General features: G+C 41.0%; 1 protein-coding gene across 1 annotated transcript in view; it reads left to right on the top strand.

Annotated features, from left to right (window-relative positions):
* The window catches only part of SVOPL (SVOP like), a 64,433-nt gene extending 51,305 nt beyond the window's left edge, over window positions 1-13,128 (top strand). The window contains exons 14-15 of the mRNA XM_044246668.1: window positions 12,080-12,193; window positions 12,758-13,128. Coding sequence (XP_044102603.1) covers window positions 12,080-12,193; window positions 12,758-12,769 — 126 coding nt within the window. The 3' untranslated portion in view covers window positions 12,770-13,128. The remainder of the gene's footprint in view (window positions 1-12,079; window positions 12,194-12,757) is intronic.
* Window positions 13,129-15,488: the final 2,360 nt, after the last annotated feature.

Genomic DNA, 15,488 nt, shown 5'->3' with positions numbered 1-15,488 from the left:
GAGGCATAATATTCCATTGTATATATGGACCATATCTTCTTTATCCATTTGTCTGTGGAAGGGCATCTTGGCTCTGGAAAGAACCAAGATGCCCTTATCCATGCATTTAGAGTAATGACTGATGTACTTACTACCATTTCATTCATTGTTTTCTGGCTTTGTTCCTTCTTATTCTTCCCTTGCTTTCCCTTTGTGATGTGATCATTATCTGTACTGGTAGACTTGGGTTCTTGTGTATCTACTCTAGGTTATTGCTTTGTCACTTATGAGGCTTATGTTAGATTTCTTACAGATATAACAGATATAAAGTCAGTAGAAGGAAGGAAATAACAAAGATCAAAGTGGAAATAAATGAAATAGAAACTAAAAAGACAATAGAAAATATCAATGAAACTGAGCTATTTAAAAAAAAAAAAAAAGACAAACCTTAAGCTGGACTCACCAAGAAGTTTAAGTTGATAATAATTTAAATTTGAATTCATTACTCCCCTCCACATTCTGTTTTTGATGTCATGATTAACATCTTTTTATCCTGAGTATCCATAACAAATTGTTGTAGTTGCTTTTACTACTTATAGAGTGAGGCAGAGGAAGAGGGTAAAGCTGCTGTCTGCCAGTCTCCAATTCTGGACAGCATTGTAATCAGCCTCTAAATGTTGTTTGGTGTGCCCTTCAGGCCACAGCTTGAAGATAAATGAATAGGCGTCTTTCACGAAAGACCGGAGTTGTGTTTCAGTCTGCTGTGAGTGCTGTGCTCTGGGTGGGGGCCCAGGGTAGATAGCCAGTTTAGAACTCTTTCTATGGGTTGCAGTCCTGTGAGACCTATGAACATAAGTTCTGTTGGCCACCAGAACCAGGAGATTCAGTGGTGCCCCCTGGCTGGCAGCCACCCAAACTGGAGCAGACATATGTTTAAGCTCTTTTCCAGGAGATACTGGTGACCTGGAGTGAGCGAGAGGGAGAAGATAGCACCCATCCCCCGAAGTGTCTGGAGAGGATGGCAGTTGGTGGCTAGATGTGTATTTAGTTAGGAGTCTACCTTCAGGCAGAACCTATGAAGACAAGCTAAGAGCTAGCTCCCGTTTCCAGAAAGATGGAATTTTGGTTTGCTGGCTCTCCCCCTGCTAAGTCCTGCAGTGTAGCTGGCTGGGAATTCTTTACTACAGTCCTGTGGAAGGTCAGCCCTGCTAGACATCACGTCCAGGTGATCAGGAGGTATTCCCTGGGCCATAGCCACAAAAACTAGGGCACCAGACATGGGCACAAGTTCCTTCCTTGGAGAAACCAGATCTCTGGAGCAAGGCTGAGGGAGAGTGCAGAGTTGTTCCTTGCTGGCCTCCATCTTTGGAGAATATTTCAGTAGATTCCTAGTTGCATGTTCAAGTAGATGCTTGTGTTAAAGGGTGATGCTTTAAGCAAAGTAGTTGTGTGTTCAAGGGTGATGCTTTAAGCAAACAGGCCTCTTTCATAAAAACACTGCATGTGTTCGACCGGACTGTCTCTGCCTCTGGCTGGGGAGGGGTGTGTGGAGGGGATTAGGGGGCTAGTAGTTGGCCAGATAATTGCATTTGAGCCCTTTAAGAATGGTTTCTTCATTTTCTGGGTTTGTGGGGACCTCATGGACACAAACCCATTGGCTCTCAAAGCTAGATGTTGTAGGGGCTCATCTCTCTGGTGCATGTCTTAGAAGTTGGGGTGTCAGATGTGGGATTCATACCCATAATTCCTTGGGGAGGAGCTTGGAGTTTTAAGTTCCTTCCTGATTGTGATGGCTGCACCAGGAGTGGGGTTTAGGGCAAGGTTGTGTCTCAGCCTCTCTGACTGTTTGTTTGTTTATTTATTTATCTTTATTTATTTATTTGACAGAGAGAGAACAAGTAGGCAGAGAGGCAGGCAGAGAGAGAGGAGGAAGCAGGCTCCCTGCTGAGCAGAGAGCCCGATGCGGGACTTGATCCCAGGACCCTGAGATCACCACCTGAGCCGAAGGCTCAGGGCTCAGCGGCTTAACCCACTGAGCCACCCAGGCGCCCCTCTCTGACTGTTTTGATGTGAGTTTTCTTTCTTGATTTCCCTATCTGTAGGTGTTGCTCAGCTAGTTTTTGGATTTCTTTCAGAGGAAATTATTTCATATATACCTGTAGATTCAATCTGTCCATGAAAGGAGGTGAGTTTAGGATCTTCCTATGTTGCCATCTTGAATAGAAACTTCCATATACTTTTTATAGCCTACTTTCTGCATGCAACAATATGTTGCCGACATTTTTTTTTAATTTTTAATTTTTTATAAACATATATTTTTATCCCCAGGGGTACAGGTCTGTGAATTGCCAGGTTTACACACTTCACAGCACTCACCAAAGCACATACCCTCCCCAATGTCCATAACCCCACCGACATTTTTCATACTCATAAAAAGTCAAGCCCTCTATTCATGCTGAAAAATATATTCTCAGATGTATACTACAAAAGTAACTTTTCAGAGGCACCTCGGTGGCTCAGTGGGTTAAGCTTCTGCCTTCAGCTCAGGTCATGATCTTGGGGTTCTGGGATCAAGCCCTGCATCGGGCTCTCTGCTTGGTGGGAGCCTGCTTCCCTTTCTCTCTCTGCCTGTCTATCTGCCTGCCTGTGATCCCTCTCTCTCTGTCAAATAAATAAATAAAATATTTTTAAAAAGTAACTTTTCAGTTAATTTATCAGTTCTGTGTGTTAAAGGTCTAGACTACTTGATATTGTTCTGTCATAAATAACAGTAATGAGCAGCCTTGCACTTACATTTTTATCCAGCTATGCAATTACCTCTTTAGGATAGATTCCTTAGAAATTGGATTGGTAGGTAGGTCAGGGGGTCTGCTCAATTTCCATTTTGATACACCGGGCTAACACCCTCTTTGGGAAGGTTGTACAAGTGAGGACGGTCCTGCCGCTTCACTTGTCAGCCATTTGGTTAGTCTTTGTTGTATTTGCAAATCTCACTGACAATAAAGGATATCTCTTTGTCATTGTAATTAGTCTTTCTTTGGTGAGTAATGAGACTGAATGCTCTTTTCACATTTTAATTGGGTATTTTATCTTTTTTAGCCTGTCCATTTAGGGCCCTTCCCATTTTTCAATTCTTTAAAACATTGATTTGTGAGAATCCTTTGTATGTATAAAGGGTTTCAACCATTTTTCTGACATACTGCAAATATTGCCCCAATTTTCCATTTGTCTTTCATTCTTGTTTCTGTTCTCCTTGTTTTGTAAGTCCATAGACACCCATGTTTATCAATGTTTTCTTTACAATAGACACTCCCGTTTATCAATGTTTTCTTTACAACTTATGTGGTCTGTGATTAGGATTATGAAAATAGACCTTTCCCTTCCAATCTTTTGTAATCTTCTCTTTTTGGGAGAGAGGATATATAAGCATTTTATTGAAGTATAGCATGTAAAAGCCTCAGCCTTCACGAAGTGAATGCATCCCAGATTCTGACCCAGAAAATCCTGACCAGGACATTGGGATACTGCAGTAGAAGGCCTAATATGATTTCCTAACTGGTGGACCAGTGGTCCCTACACACTTGATTTAATAACCCATTTTTTACTCCTGAGTTAGAAATGTCTGTTTGCTTACATTTTCACAATTACTTGTTCTATTTCTAGCCTCGCTATTTTAGTCCATTGATCTTTCTGGTTTCGTCACTGTCATAGTCTTCTAGTTAGTTGAATGATATTTATAGTACACTTGCAAAACTGGCTGCCTGAGCCCCATCTCATTGTTCTTTCTCAGATAAGCTGCAAAGCCTCCCCTGTCCGCCCAAACCCTTTTAAGATTTTAATTATTAATTCATCAAATATATCCATTAATTTAGGAAAAAGTGACTTTTCCCCTAATACTATCTTCTTAAGAACAGAGTTTGTCTCCAGTTGTTCATGTTTGTTCTATGCTCCTTGCTGACATTTTACTGTTCTCTTGTGAGAGATCCTGAAAATCTTGTTAAGTTATTCTTAGGCATTTTAAGGCTTTTCATTGTTGTTGTGAATGGATTGTTTTCTTACATTATAAATTCTAGTCTCACAGTTTGCATGAGCTGTATTTGCAAAGGCTAGTGAGTGTTTGGCTGTTGATTGGCCAACAGCCAGCTCACTGAACTCATTCCTCATTCCTAATGGTTTTTCATCTGAGCCTTTTGAGTTTTTTAGGTTTATAATCACATCTGTCTCGGGATTTCAATCCATCCCTCCAGGTGGAACCCTTCCAGTCAACATTTTAATGTGTTTAAGATTCCATAGCTTACATGTGATAGACTCACTCCCATTGGCTCTCCTTCCTCTTCTTCCCAGCCCAACTACTTAATCGGGTTCCTTCCCCTCACTGTCCTCACTTCCTCCCCCGGGAGATTCCCCCACCCCACAAACCCAGCTGCAGCCCTCCCTGTTCCGCCAGAATGATTCTTGATAGCATCTCTGATGACCTCCATGCCTCTACACTGAAACCTTGTTTTAATCTCCCATGGCGACCTCTCCCTTACTATAAATAAGGACAAGTGGTCATATCCTCATTTTCTCTCACCTTCTCAGGGCATCCATCACCTGGCGCACTTGTGGGTTTCCTCCTGCATCTCAGATTGTTCCTTCCCCATCTCTTTGTGGTTTATCTTCCTCTCCTTTTTTTTCCCCCATTGTTGGGAATTCTTAGTGCTCAATTTTTTTAGACCCTCATTTTTTTATATTAGTCTCCATGTAGGTGATTTCACACATTTTTTTATTATTTTAATTACTAATCAGATGCTCACAACTCCCAACTTTGTATGCCTGGACTAGGGCTTACTTAGCTCCAGATTCACGTTATGTAGTTGGCATTTCCACCCGAATTTCTCAAAATCATCTTAAATTCAGCATGTTCAGTGTCGATCTTGGGATATCTTTCCCCACATCCATTCCTCTTCCAGTCCCCGTCAGTGAATCACTATCCAATCTGGGGTTGTCCTTCTCCTCTCTTTTCCCTTCTCATCCTAGTCAATCCCACCACGCGGATTTACCCTCCTAGTGCAGGTCCTGCATCCTTCACCTTTCCTCCTTTCTTACCACTGGCAGCACTCTGGTTCAGATAACCCTCGCCTCTCACTGGGCCGCCAAGACAACATCCTGACCACTTTCCTTCTGCAAGCTCTTACTCTCCTTCAACGTCTCCTCCCAGTATCCATGCGAATCTGTGTGGTTCTTGGGCTTACAATCCTTTGTTGTCTTGCCTTTGCCCTTCTTCGTAGGTAAAGGCCCAAATCCTCAACTTGGTTTGTAGGTCCCCACCAGTGAGGCTCCCACCTGTGCTCTTACCCATTTACTTAGCTATGAACAGTCCGCTGCTTGTATTGATTACCCAGTTACCACCTTCTGGGATTCTCTCACTTGCTGTTCCCTTGGACTAGAAACCCTCTCCCCTTCCACCCTGTCACCATCTCCAGTTAGCTATGATTAACTCTCTGCTCAGGGAAGTCCTCCTGAGGCCTTAAACTGAGTCTCCCTGCTGTGACCTCCCTGAGCTCTTATGCAGCCTTGAAATTTTCCTTCATATTGATTATCAGATTGTAGTTGCTGATTTGTGTGCTGGTCTATCCAAAATCCATCTCTTCCAGTACTTGCAGCCCTGGGAGGACAAGGATATGGGCATGTTTTGCTCATTTTTTAATTTCTTTCTCCAGTGCCTGGCATGTAGTGGGCATTGAAACATTTTGTGAATGTTTTTTTTCTAGATAGAAAATAAATTTTTTGTTTAAGTAATCTCTACACCCATTGTGGGGCTTGAACTCCTGACCCCAAGATCAAGAGTCACACACTCCTCTGAGCTAGCTAGGCACCCTGAATTTTTTTTTATCTTGATTTTGTATCCAACTATTTCATTGAAATAGCTTGAGTCAGTTTGAGTCCTTGGAAAAGCAGTTGCTAACAATTGCACATGTAAGAGATTATTAGTTGGGAAAGAGCTGGCAGGGTAAATGAGGGAGGGAGCAGGGGTGTGCAGGGAAAACCTCTCAGCCATGGTGCAGGTGAGAGCAGTGAGGATCCCATTAGCCATGGTGTTTTGCTTTGTCAGTAAACCACTAGGTTTTATCTTACCAGTATTTCATTTAGAATTTTTTTTTAAGATTTTATTCATTTATTTGACAGAGAGAGATCACAAGTAGGCAGAGAGGCAGGCAGAGAGAGAGAGAGGAGGAAGCAGGCTCCCTGCTGAGCAGAGAGCCCGATGCGGGACTTGATCCCAGGACCCTGAGATCATGACCCGAGCCGAAGGCAGCGGCCTAACCCACTGAGCCACCCAGGCGCCCCCATTTATAATTTTTGAATCAACACTCACACATGAGAGGGCAGTTGGGTTTTTGTGTGTATTTGTTAAGTTCTGCAGTTGCTGTCATTCTGGTTTCATAAAAAAGAAATTGGAAGCTTTTCTTGCCCTGGGTCCTTCCTTCCTTGGAGATTCAAAAGAACTGATCTGTGAAAGTGAATCTGGCACTTTTGAGGATGCATTTTTTGGCCACTAGGTTTTTCTGTTGTTTTGGTTCTCTTGTTTTTTTTTTTTTTTTTTAAATCTTGAGTAAATGTCAGGAAAAATTTTTATTGCATATTTATGCAAATTTATTAACAAAGAACTCTGGGGAGTAGTCTCTATGGTTTTTTCCTACATTTCCTCTGTGTTAGTGATTATTTCTTCTTTTACATTCTTCATTCTGTACATTTATATATTTCCACTATAATTCATCATTTATCAAGTCCATTGGTTTCTGATTTGTAACATTCATTTAGGCTTATTTTTATTGAATTTCTACACTAGTTTCTCAGGTACTTCTTGAGTCAGATGTATAGTTTGGGGTTTTTCTTTTTTATTAACAAGGCTTACCATCATTTTTAGATACATATATCTTTAAAGTCCTTATCTGAGAGAAGGCAAGTGAGCACAGAAGCAGGGGGAGGAGCGACAGGCAGAGGGAGAAGCAGACTCCCTGCTGTGTGGGAGTTTTCCGGCATATTCTTCCAGATTCTTTTCTATACATGTATTTGTCTCTCTGGGTGTTGTACATAAGTAATATTTGTATATTCTATAGATGCGTGGATATAAGTAGGTACACATACTTCCATGAATATGTGCATTTTCTATCTACGTTTCTCTGTGTCCATGTTCTAGTCACCTGTGGATAAGGATGGAGCACCCTCCATGTTTTTGTCGTTAAGTCAGGACTGATGATGCGTACACACGTCACTGGAGTATGGGAAGGTCTTGTTTTAACTTAATTACAGAGTTGAGGTTCATGGGAGAGCAGGACGGCCCTCTCAAGCAGCTCTGAATTGACCTTGAGAGGGCAAGGCAAGGAGACTGGCTGGGGTGTTTAGTGTGGCCAGGGTGAGGGGTCCCACCGTAGGGTGGCGGCTTGTGTGGTGTGGGTCTTTTGTTGCCACCCAGGCTCTCTTGGCAGTTCAGAATTTGGGGCAGAAGAATATAAGGGAAGGGTGAGGCTTAAGGGCTCACAGCAGTCATCAGATAGGGACCCGACTGCTCTTTACAGTTTATGTCCATCTGTGTGTGTACGTGTAACTAGGCCCATATGTGAACACACATACACAAACTGTCCATCTATCCACACATATCTGCATATTGCAGCTGCCTTCACATTTGTAATCTTTTTATGTTAGTAAATGTAGATTAATCTCATTCTTTCAAGTAAGTGCATGGGTTTCCATTGCATGGCTGTGCCAGTGTTAGCTGTTACTTGTGGGTGAACAAATAATTCCTGTGTTCTGCTTCTACAAACAACGGCACCCTGACCATCATGCACACAGCTCTGTATGGGAGCAACTATATTCGCCATTGGATAGCACTGAGCTCTTGCGTGTTATACTGTACAATCAAGGTCCCACATTCTTTAAAGTTACATTCTAGTGGAGAATGGACAAGGGACAGATGGTTTACTAATATGTTGGTATGAATAATGCTATGCAAACATAGAAAACGGAGAAAGGAGATAGTGACGGGAGTGGTCTGCTAGCTACATGGTTAGGGAGCCCCCCCTTTCCCTGCCTACAATAGCGCAGAGAGATGTGGGAATGACTATGGAATATGAGTGAAAAAGCATGATTTTGTAGAAAAAGTCTATTGGGTAATTTTTAAGTCAAAATGTGTATGTATCTTAAATTATGATGGATCTTGTCAAACTGTCTTCTCTTAAAAAATACACACTCCTTGAAGGGCGCCTGGGGAGCTCAGTGGTTTAAGCCTCTGCCTTCAGCTCAGGTCATGATCTCAGGGTCCTGGGATTGAGCCCCACATCGGGCTCTCTGCTCAGCGGGGAGCCTGCTTCCCCCTCTCTCTCTGCCTACCTCTCTGCCTACTTGTGATCTCTATCAAATAAATAAAAATCTTTAAAAAAAATACACACTCCTTGAGATAACATTAACACTTTTAAAAAAAGATTTATTCTGGGGTGCCTGGGTGGCTCAGTGGGTTAAAGCCTCTGCCTTTGGCTCAGGTCATGATCCAGGGTCCTGGGATTGAGCCCCGCATCAGGCTCTTGCTCAGCAGGAAGCCTGTTTCCTTCTCTCTCTCTCTGCCTGCTTCTCTGCCTACTTGTGATCTCTGTCAAATAAATAAATAAAATCTTTTTTTTTTTTTTAAAAGATTTCTTCATTTTTAGAGATGGAGTGAGCAAACACGAGGGGAGAGGTAGAGAATCCCAAGCAGACTCTGTGCCGAGTGCAGAGCCTGATGTGGGGCGCAGAGCCCCATATGGGGCTCAATCCCATGACCCTGAGATGATGCACCTGGGTTGAAACCTAGGGTGGGGCACTTGAACTGTCTGAACCACCCAGGTGCCCATTCTTAAGTATCTGTGTTCTTTCCTTCCTCATCAAAAAGGATGGTAAAAATTTTTTGAATCCTTCGATATGGTAGACAATAAATTATACCTTAATTTGTACTTAGTTCATTATGAGTAAAGCTGAACATCTTTCATAGATTTATTAAACATTTGTATTATTTTTTTTTTGACAAATTGCTTATTTATGTGATTAGCAACTCTCCTGCAGGCCACTTAGCCATTATTATACTAGGTTTTTTTTCCCGATGTTTGTAGTTTGTCTTTTGATTTTACTATCAGTTTTTTTGGCATACAAAATTTAAAATTATTAGGTCATCAATTTACCAAGCATTTTCACTTATGGAGCTGGCGTTTTTTATCATGCTTACTAGCCTGCATCCTTCATGCATCTATGAGACTGCAAGTTCAAAGGCTTTTAGTGTTTCATCTAAAACATTAAATTCTTTGATCTTTTCACAATTTGTTTATACTTAAGGCCTAAGGCCAGAGGTAAGAATTCGGCTTTAAAAAGCAACAAAACACCTACCTGGTTGTCCCCAGGCCATTGAGCATCCTCTTGTCTGGCTCCTCTCAATCGATTTACCAGCTGCTGCTGCTATAATAAGCCCCATTTCCATACTTAGAGCTACTTTGTAATTCATTGTTTTACAGATTTTGGCACCAGTATCACACTGCTAATGATTACAACTTTACCACTACTTAGGCTAATAACTTCCCTCAAGTTTCTTCACCCGAACATGGTCCCAGAAGTTCCCTGATTTTTCTTATATGTTCATTCTTTCAAATTAACCTTAAAATCAATTTTCCACCCAAAATTGACTCAAATATCCTATTGGGATGTTTTTCCCCCTACTGGGATTTTGAATCCTTTGGATAGAGGTTGAGAATTCATTAAAATTACAGATTATTTTGAGAAGTACTTTCACAGTCCATTTTTCTAAGAACTAAATAGACTTACTCAATTTTACATATTCTTTAGTTACAATTTTTCTTCATATGTATCTTACACATTTATTCCTAAGTATTTTATTTTTGTTCCTATTAGCTGTGTCCCACACATTTAATATTCTGTATTTTCATCGTTTTTTTCATGAGGTTTTGACTCCTGGATTTTAGAAGTGCATGGAGATGTTGCTGTTTTATTTCTAGTTTGATTCTTCCAGTCAGAATATATTCTAGGGTTTTAAATATTTTAGTTATCTCTCTACTCAATGTGGGGTTCAAACTTACAACCCTGAGATCGAGGCACATGTTCTACTGACTGAGCCAGCCAGATGCTCTTAGGATTTAAATCCTTTAAGGTTCATTTTATGCCTCCAGAACATGGTCTATTTTGGTGAATGTTCCATGGACTGTAGAGAGGAATGTGTATTCTGCTGTTTGGTAAGGTGTTCTATAAATGTCAGACCCTGTTGGTTCATGGCATGTAAGGTTCTTCTAGTCCTTGATTTTGCTGACTAGTAGTTCTATCAATTACTGAGAAAGGGGCATTCAAGTCTCCAACTGTGTGTGGATTTACCTAGATCTTTCAGTTTTCACTGAATATACTTTGAAGCTCTGTGGTAAATCTTTAGAATTGTTGTGTCTTTGTGGATAAACCTTTCATTACTGTGTAATGTCCCTCTTTGTCCCTGGTCTGGGCTGATTTTTAGAAGTAGAGATTAACAGATTGATCTTTTTGATACAGTGAATCAAAGATGGGCCTGCGAATCTATGTTGTAACAAAAATTTCAGATGATTTTTATCATCAGGCAATAGATTTCTTCCTTAAAAACAACAGAAATTGACTTTGGTTCACTTAGGCAGAAAGGAACTTCTTATTGGAAGACTATCCAGTAACATCTACTGGATTGCTAGAGTCCTGCTATGAAGCCCAGATTGGTATTTCCGTAGGGAAGCCAGGTGGGGGTTGCTCTCTCTGATCCTAGGTAGTAGAGCAGTTATGTAACCTCAGTTGAAACCATCAGGTATCATACCACCTAAGACTTGAAAATCTGTTGCAAAGGTTGGGAAGGAATATGGCTGGTGGTGGTGTGAATTGTGGTTTTAGAGGACAGAAAAGGCAGGACTGGCAGATGTATCTAGACACATGCTTAACTGTGGCACACTTTGGTCATGGTTCAAATGCCTGCTTTCTTTTGGTTCCTACCTTTCCCCTTTTGAGCCTGGATTTTCTCTGGGGAAAATTGTAACTTATTTTGGGAGATAAATTAGAAAATAATATCTAATACTTGCTAGGGTGAGTACACAACAGGGAGTAAATATCATGGGTTGTTCACATGGCGAGTGGAATTATTTACTGAATAATTATTTTGGAGGGCAACAGGCTTTATACGCAAGATGGGCTCTCCAATTCTGTATCTTAGGGGAACCTAAGAGGTTGAATAGCACTTGATTGTGTGAGGGATCTACATGTGACTTTGGACAAGTCATCACTTAGCCCTTACTTTAGGCTCATTGGTAACATTAGGTTGGACTAGACTTGTTAATTTCTAGACCTGTCCAAAAATTGCAGTGTTCTGTGACTGGAGAGAGCCTTGCTGTTCTGTCACTTTATTTAAACATCCTTGTGAAATTAGTTGACAACTACCAAGAGCTTGGCTTTTTGCTAACTTGAGGCAGCCCTGGGTTAACAGATGTAGGAGAGGGGAATGTCTGAACTAGCCAGTAAACAGAGCGTGGTCTTGGCCAACTGGCAGAAATCCACTCTGAATGTGGAAAATGGAAACCAAACAGAAAGTACTGTCACACATGAAGCATCATGAACATAGATGACCCATTTCTATCTTTTCAGAGACCTTTGGATTACATCTCTAAATAAACTTCCTCCTAATCCATCCTGTCAGAACTGAAGGGGAACGAGTGGATGTTAGGCAGAGGACTCCTGCATGACTAACAATGAGAATTAGAAGTTGAGCAAACTAGACTGGTATGAAAGGGGGGGAAACCAGATCTCTCATATTCCCCAGATACTGGTTTGCTCTGGAGATACTGAGAAGTGGGTGCAGAGAGGTCTGACCTGGCCAGTATGTGTTAATGTCAGTCCTAACTCACAGGGTCACTCAAGATGCCTACAATAGCTGGGCCCAAATAAAAGACCCAAGATGTCAGGAATGCACAATTTATAGAATGGTTGCAAAGGACATTCATTCATGTAGGTGGAGAGATGATTTCCCCTTATGACAAAAAAATCCATTTAGAAGTGACTGCAGGTTCCTTATGACCTGCAGGTTCTTATGAATGCCTCGCTCCTGGGGGCCCTGTGTCTTTTCTCATCGGTCTGTGTTGTATGTGCCATTTCTGCATTTACTCTCCCCATTGAGACCAAAGGACGGGCCCTGCAGGTAAGTGATGCAGAAATCGCTTCAGTATTCTTAACTACCATCTTTGGACCAACGGGAATTAACTTGGAATCTGGAAATTCTTCTTTGAAGCAGACCTGACATCCAGGTGTGTGCTAACACATGGTATTTGCTTAATGGGTTCCAGTAAACAAAAAAAAAAAAACTGGGTATCCAGTTTGTTTGCATGTAACTTGGAGCAGCACTGAAACTAAAGTAACCAAGGGTTCACTCCAAATCTTTGCTAACAGAGACAAAACAAAACACCTATGGCTTATTTAGGTAGTAGGCATAAATTAGCATTCTTGAAAGAGGATACTTAGAGTGTGATTTTTCTGAATGATGTCTTTATTCCACTAGAATTAACGCTAAAGCTACCATTGCTAATGTGAGGTACACAAGGGTAAATGGTAGGGTCTTAGTTACTTAAAAGTTTATTAACAAATCTTCTCGTACTAGTTTTGAAAATCTTCTCGTACTAGTTTTGAGTGCCAGACACTGAGGATGAATGGAAAAGGCTTTCTTTTCATTAAGTGTATTGATCTACTGAATCACTTCTTATTCCAGCAAATTAAATGAAGACCTGTAAACCAATGTCTACCAGAGAAGAAAAAGGCACTTTGTCTTTACGAAGAGCTGTGGCACATTTTTAAAAATTTGGTTTCTTTTCTGTACCCTACTTGGTAACTAAACTGCTTATTTTTTCAAAAATACGGCATAAGAGAATGAGGTGGGTAAACTTTATATTGATAACCTTGGGAGATTGTGAGAATGTCTACAAAAATATACTTTTAAGAATGGAAAGGCTTCTATGGGAGATGGGTAGGAGGGAAGGTAGCTTTTCTTCTTTGACATCGTTTGTTAAAGTTGCTTAGAGAAAATGTATACATATTTGATATTTTCCCATGAGGTTTGTAGCAACAAGTTGGCCTGAAATTTGGTAGCTAAGGCATGAACTTAAGGGCATCATTAAGCCTTTCAAAATAGTCACATTCACAATTTAAATTTGCATTTATTTAAATTGTGGCCTCCATATTGATGAAAATTGCTTATTTATGTAGTATACTTACATTAGCATGATTCTTGTATATAATTGTGAAAAAGCTGGGAATAAACTTTTTCCCAGATCCTGGTTTCAGTGTTATTTCATGACTTTATGGGAGACTAAAAAAAAATTTAGTGCACAAAGCTTTTCTACAATCATGCAATCACTTACCTGCCCTTTGCATGTGGGACATCACACCCGTGCATACCACTATACTAGGTTAGGCATGGTGTAGAAAACAAAACAAAACACCTAAGGCTTTTATGTTGAGATGTAATCTTTTATTGCTATTTATTTAGGCATGTTGTAGACATCTCTTAAATTGGGCACCCCACAGCTCGTTCGTCTACTACTCCCATAGGTACTTTGCAGTGGAAACTCTGTAGGAGAGGGTTTATACACCTGCTTCAATAGGGGTGAAAATCCTCCTATTTGAACCAGAGGTGCAAAAATGGCTTAAAGTCAGGAAATTTTCTCTGTAAAGGACTAGACAGTAAATATTTCACTCTGTGAGCTAAATACAGTCTCTGCCACACACCTCCACCACCCTTTCAGCCTTAAAAAAATCCATCTCTTAGACTGTGTAAAAGAGCGCCAGAGGTTAAACTTGGCTTAACAGACCATGTGTTGAAATAAATTTCTAGATCCAAGATGGAATAGCTCCTGCCCAGAGTGCCGTATAAGCAAACTGAAATTTTAGAAATGTTAAGAGCTAGGGGCAGAGGGAGAGGGAATCACCTGCAGATCCCAAGGTGGGGCTCGATCTTGACCACTTGAGATTATGACCTGAGCCAGAATCAAGTCAGACACTTCACTGAGCCACCAGCAAACTGAAATAACCTTCATGGCCCTGTAACTGTTCCACTGGGCCAGAAACCGTGTGTTCAGTGTGCCAATCACCACGCCAACTCCAGCCTCTTATTTTTTATCCAATAAAAGCTTCCTGCCTTCTAAGCCAGCTTTCAGTTCTCTGGACTCTTGGGAATGGACACTGCCCACTCCATAAAGTGTCAAATAAGGTTTGTTTGGGTCACCTAAAGCATTTTTAACTCGTTGTGGCAGTAAGGATGAGCATCTGAAGCAGACTGCTAATGGCCTGTGGACCATTAAGACACATAATAGGCAAGGAGCCTGCTGAACCCTTTGAGTTCACTGTTCCTCTCATCAAAACCAAGGGCCGTGGGTAAGTTACTTTAGGCTTTGTAAGTAGCTCTCTGATCTAAATGGACTGTGTGTTAGATCGATCGATCTATCTATCTATCTATCTATCTATCTCTGTGTGTGTGTGTGTGTATTTATGTATGTAAAATGTAGTTCCCAGAAAGGTACCATAGCAATCCTACTGGGAGTCTGCAAGGGGCGGCAGCAGTTAGCAACTCTTAAACCCTCAAGGTTCATCCTTTGCGTAAACTGCTGGGAGACTTAGGGAAATAGGGTAAGATATTTAAACTGTTCTAACCAATGGCACAACAAAATCTAAATGTGTACAAGCTAGACTACTGAAAGCCACTGCTACTGGGAGTTCTGGATGCCAAAGATGCAAAGTTGGTGGGCATGAATTGATTACAGAACAAGGTGGACTGACACTAAATCACTTGGCAATCTCAAGAAAAATTCTGTGTAACACAGTACACAGAAAACATCACAAAATCCCCAAGCCTTCTTGGGAATTAATCTGGCTCTGAGAAACCCAAGACTTAAGTAAGATCTTCAACTTTCAAAGAACTGAGTTCTATATCTCCAGCACACCTACTTAATGTCCAAGAATTGTGGTCTTGGAAGCTAGATCTACCTACAAGAAGTGCACTTAAAAGTAAAGGTTCCCAAAATCAACCACCAGGAGGGGATACCTATTTTAATTGGTACGTAGAAGTCTCTAAAAAGTTTCAAAATCCAATGATAGTTTGATTCAGTGCGATTCAGTGCAAAAGGCTAATCAAGTTGAAGATACCCTAGATACTTAAAACAAGACTGTAAGATGATTGGACACCTTCAACTCCCCTCTATCTCCCTTGACCTGAGTTATCAGTTTACTCCTCCATTATCTGCATTGTCTTTCCAAGGCAAAGGTCCTGTAAGTTAGGGGCCTTAAAACGGCAACAGTTCCAAGGCCAGAAACCTAAGACAACAGCTCTATCTCCTCTGTCACATCTGTCCTAGGGGGTCCATCATATAAAACACTGGCCCACAAACTGCAATCAACTTGGACACTGGAAAAAAATGTCCTCGAAGATTTTATCAAATTTGAGTATC

The sequence above is a fragment of the Neovison vison genome, chromosome 4, assembly GCF_020171115.1.
Source record: "Neovison vison isolate M4711 chromosome 4, ASM_NN_V1, whole genome shotgun sequence".
NCBI lineage: Eukaryota > Metazoa > Chordata > Mammalia > Carnivora > Mustelidae > Neogale > Neogale vison.
Note: the sequence above shows the minus strand (reverse complement) of the source record. Positions and strands in the feature narration are given on the sequence as shown.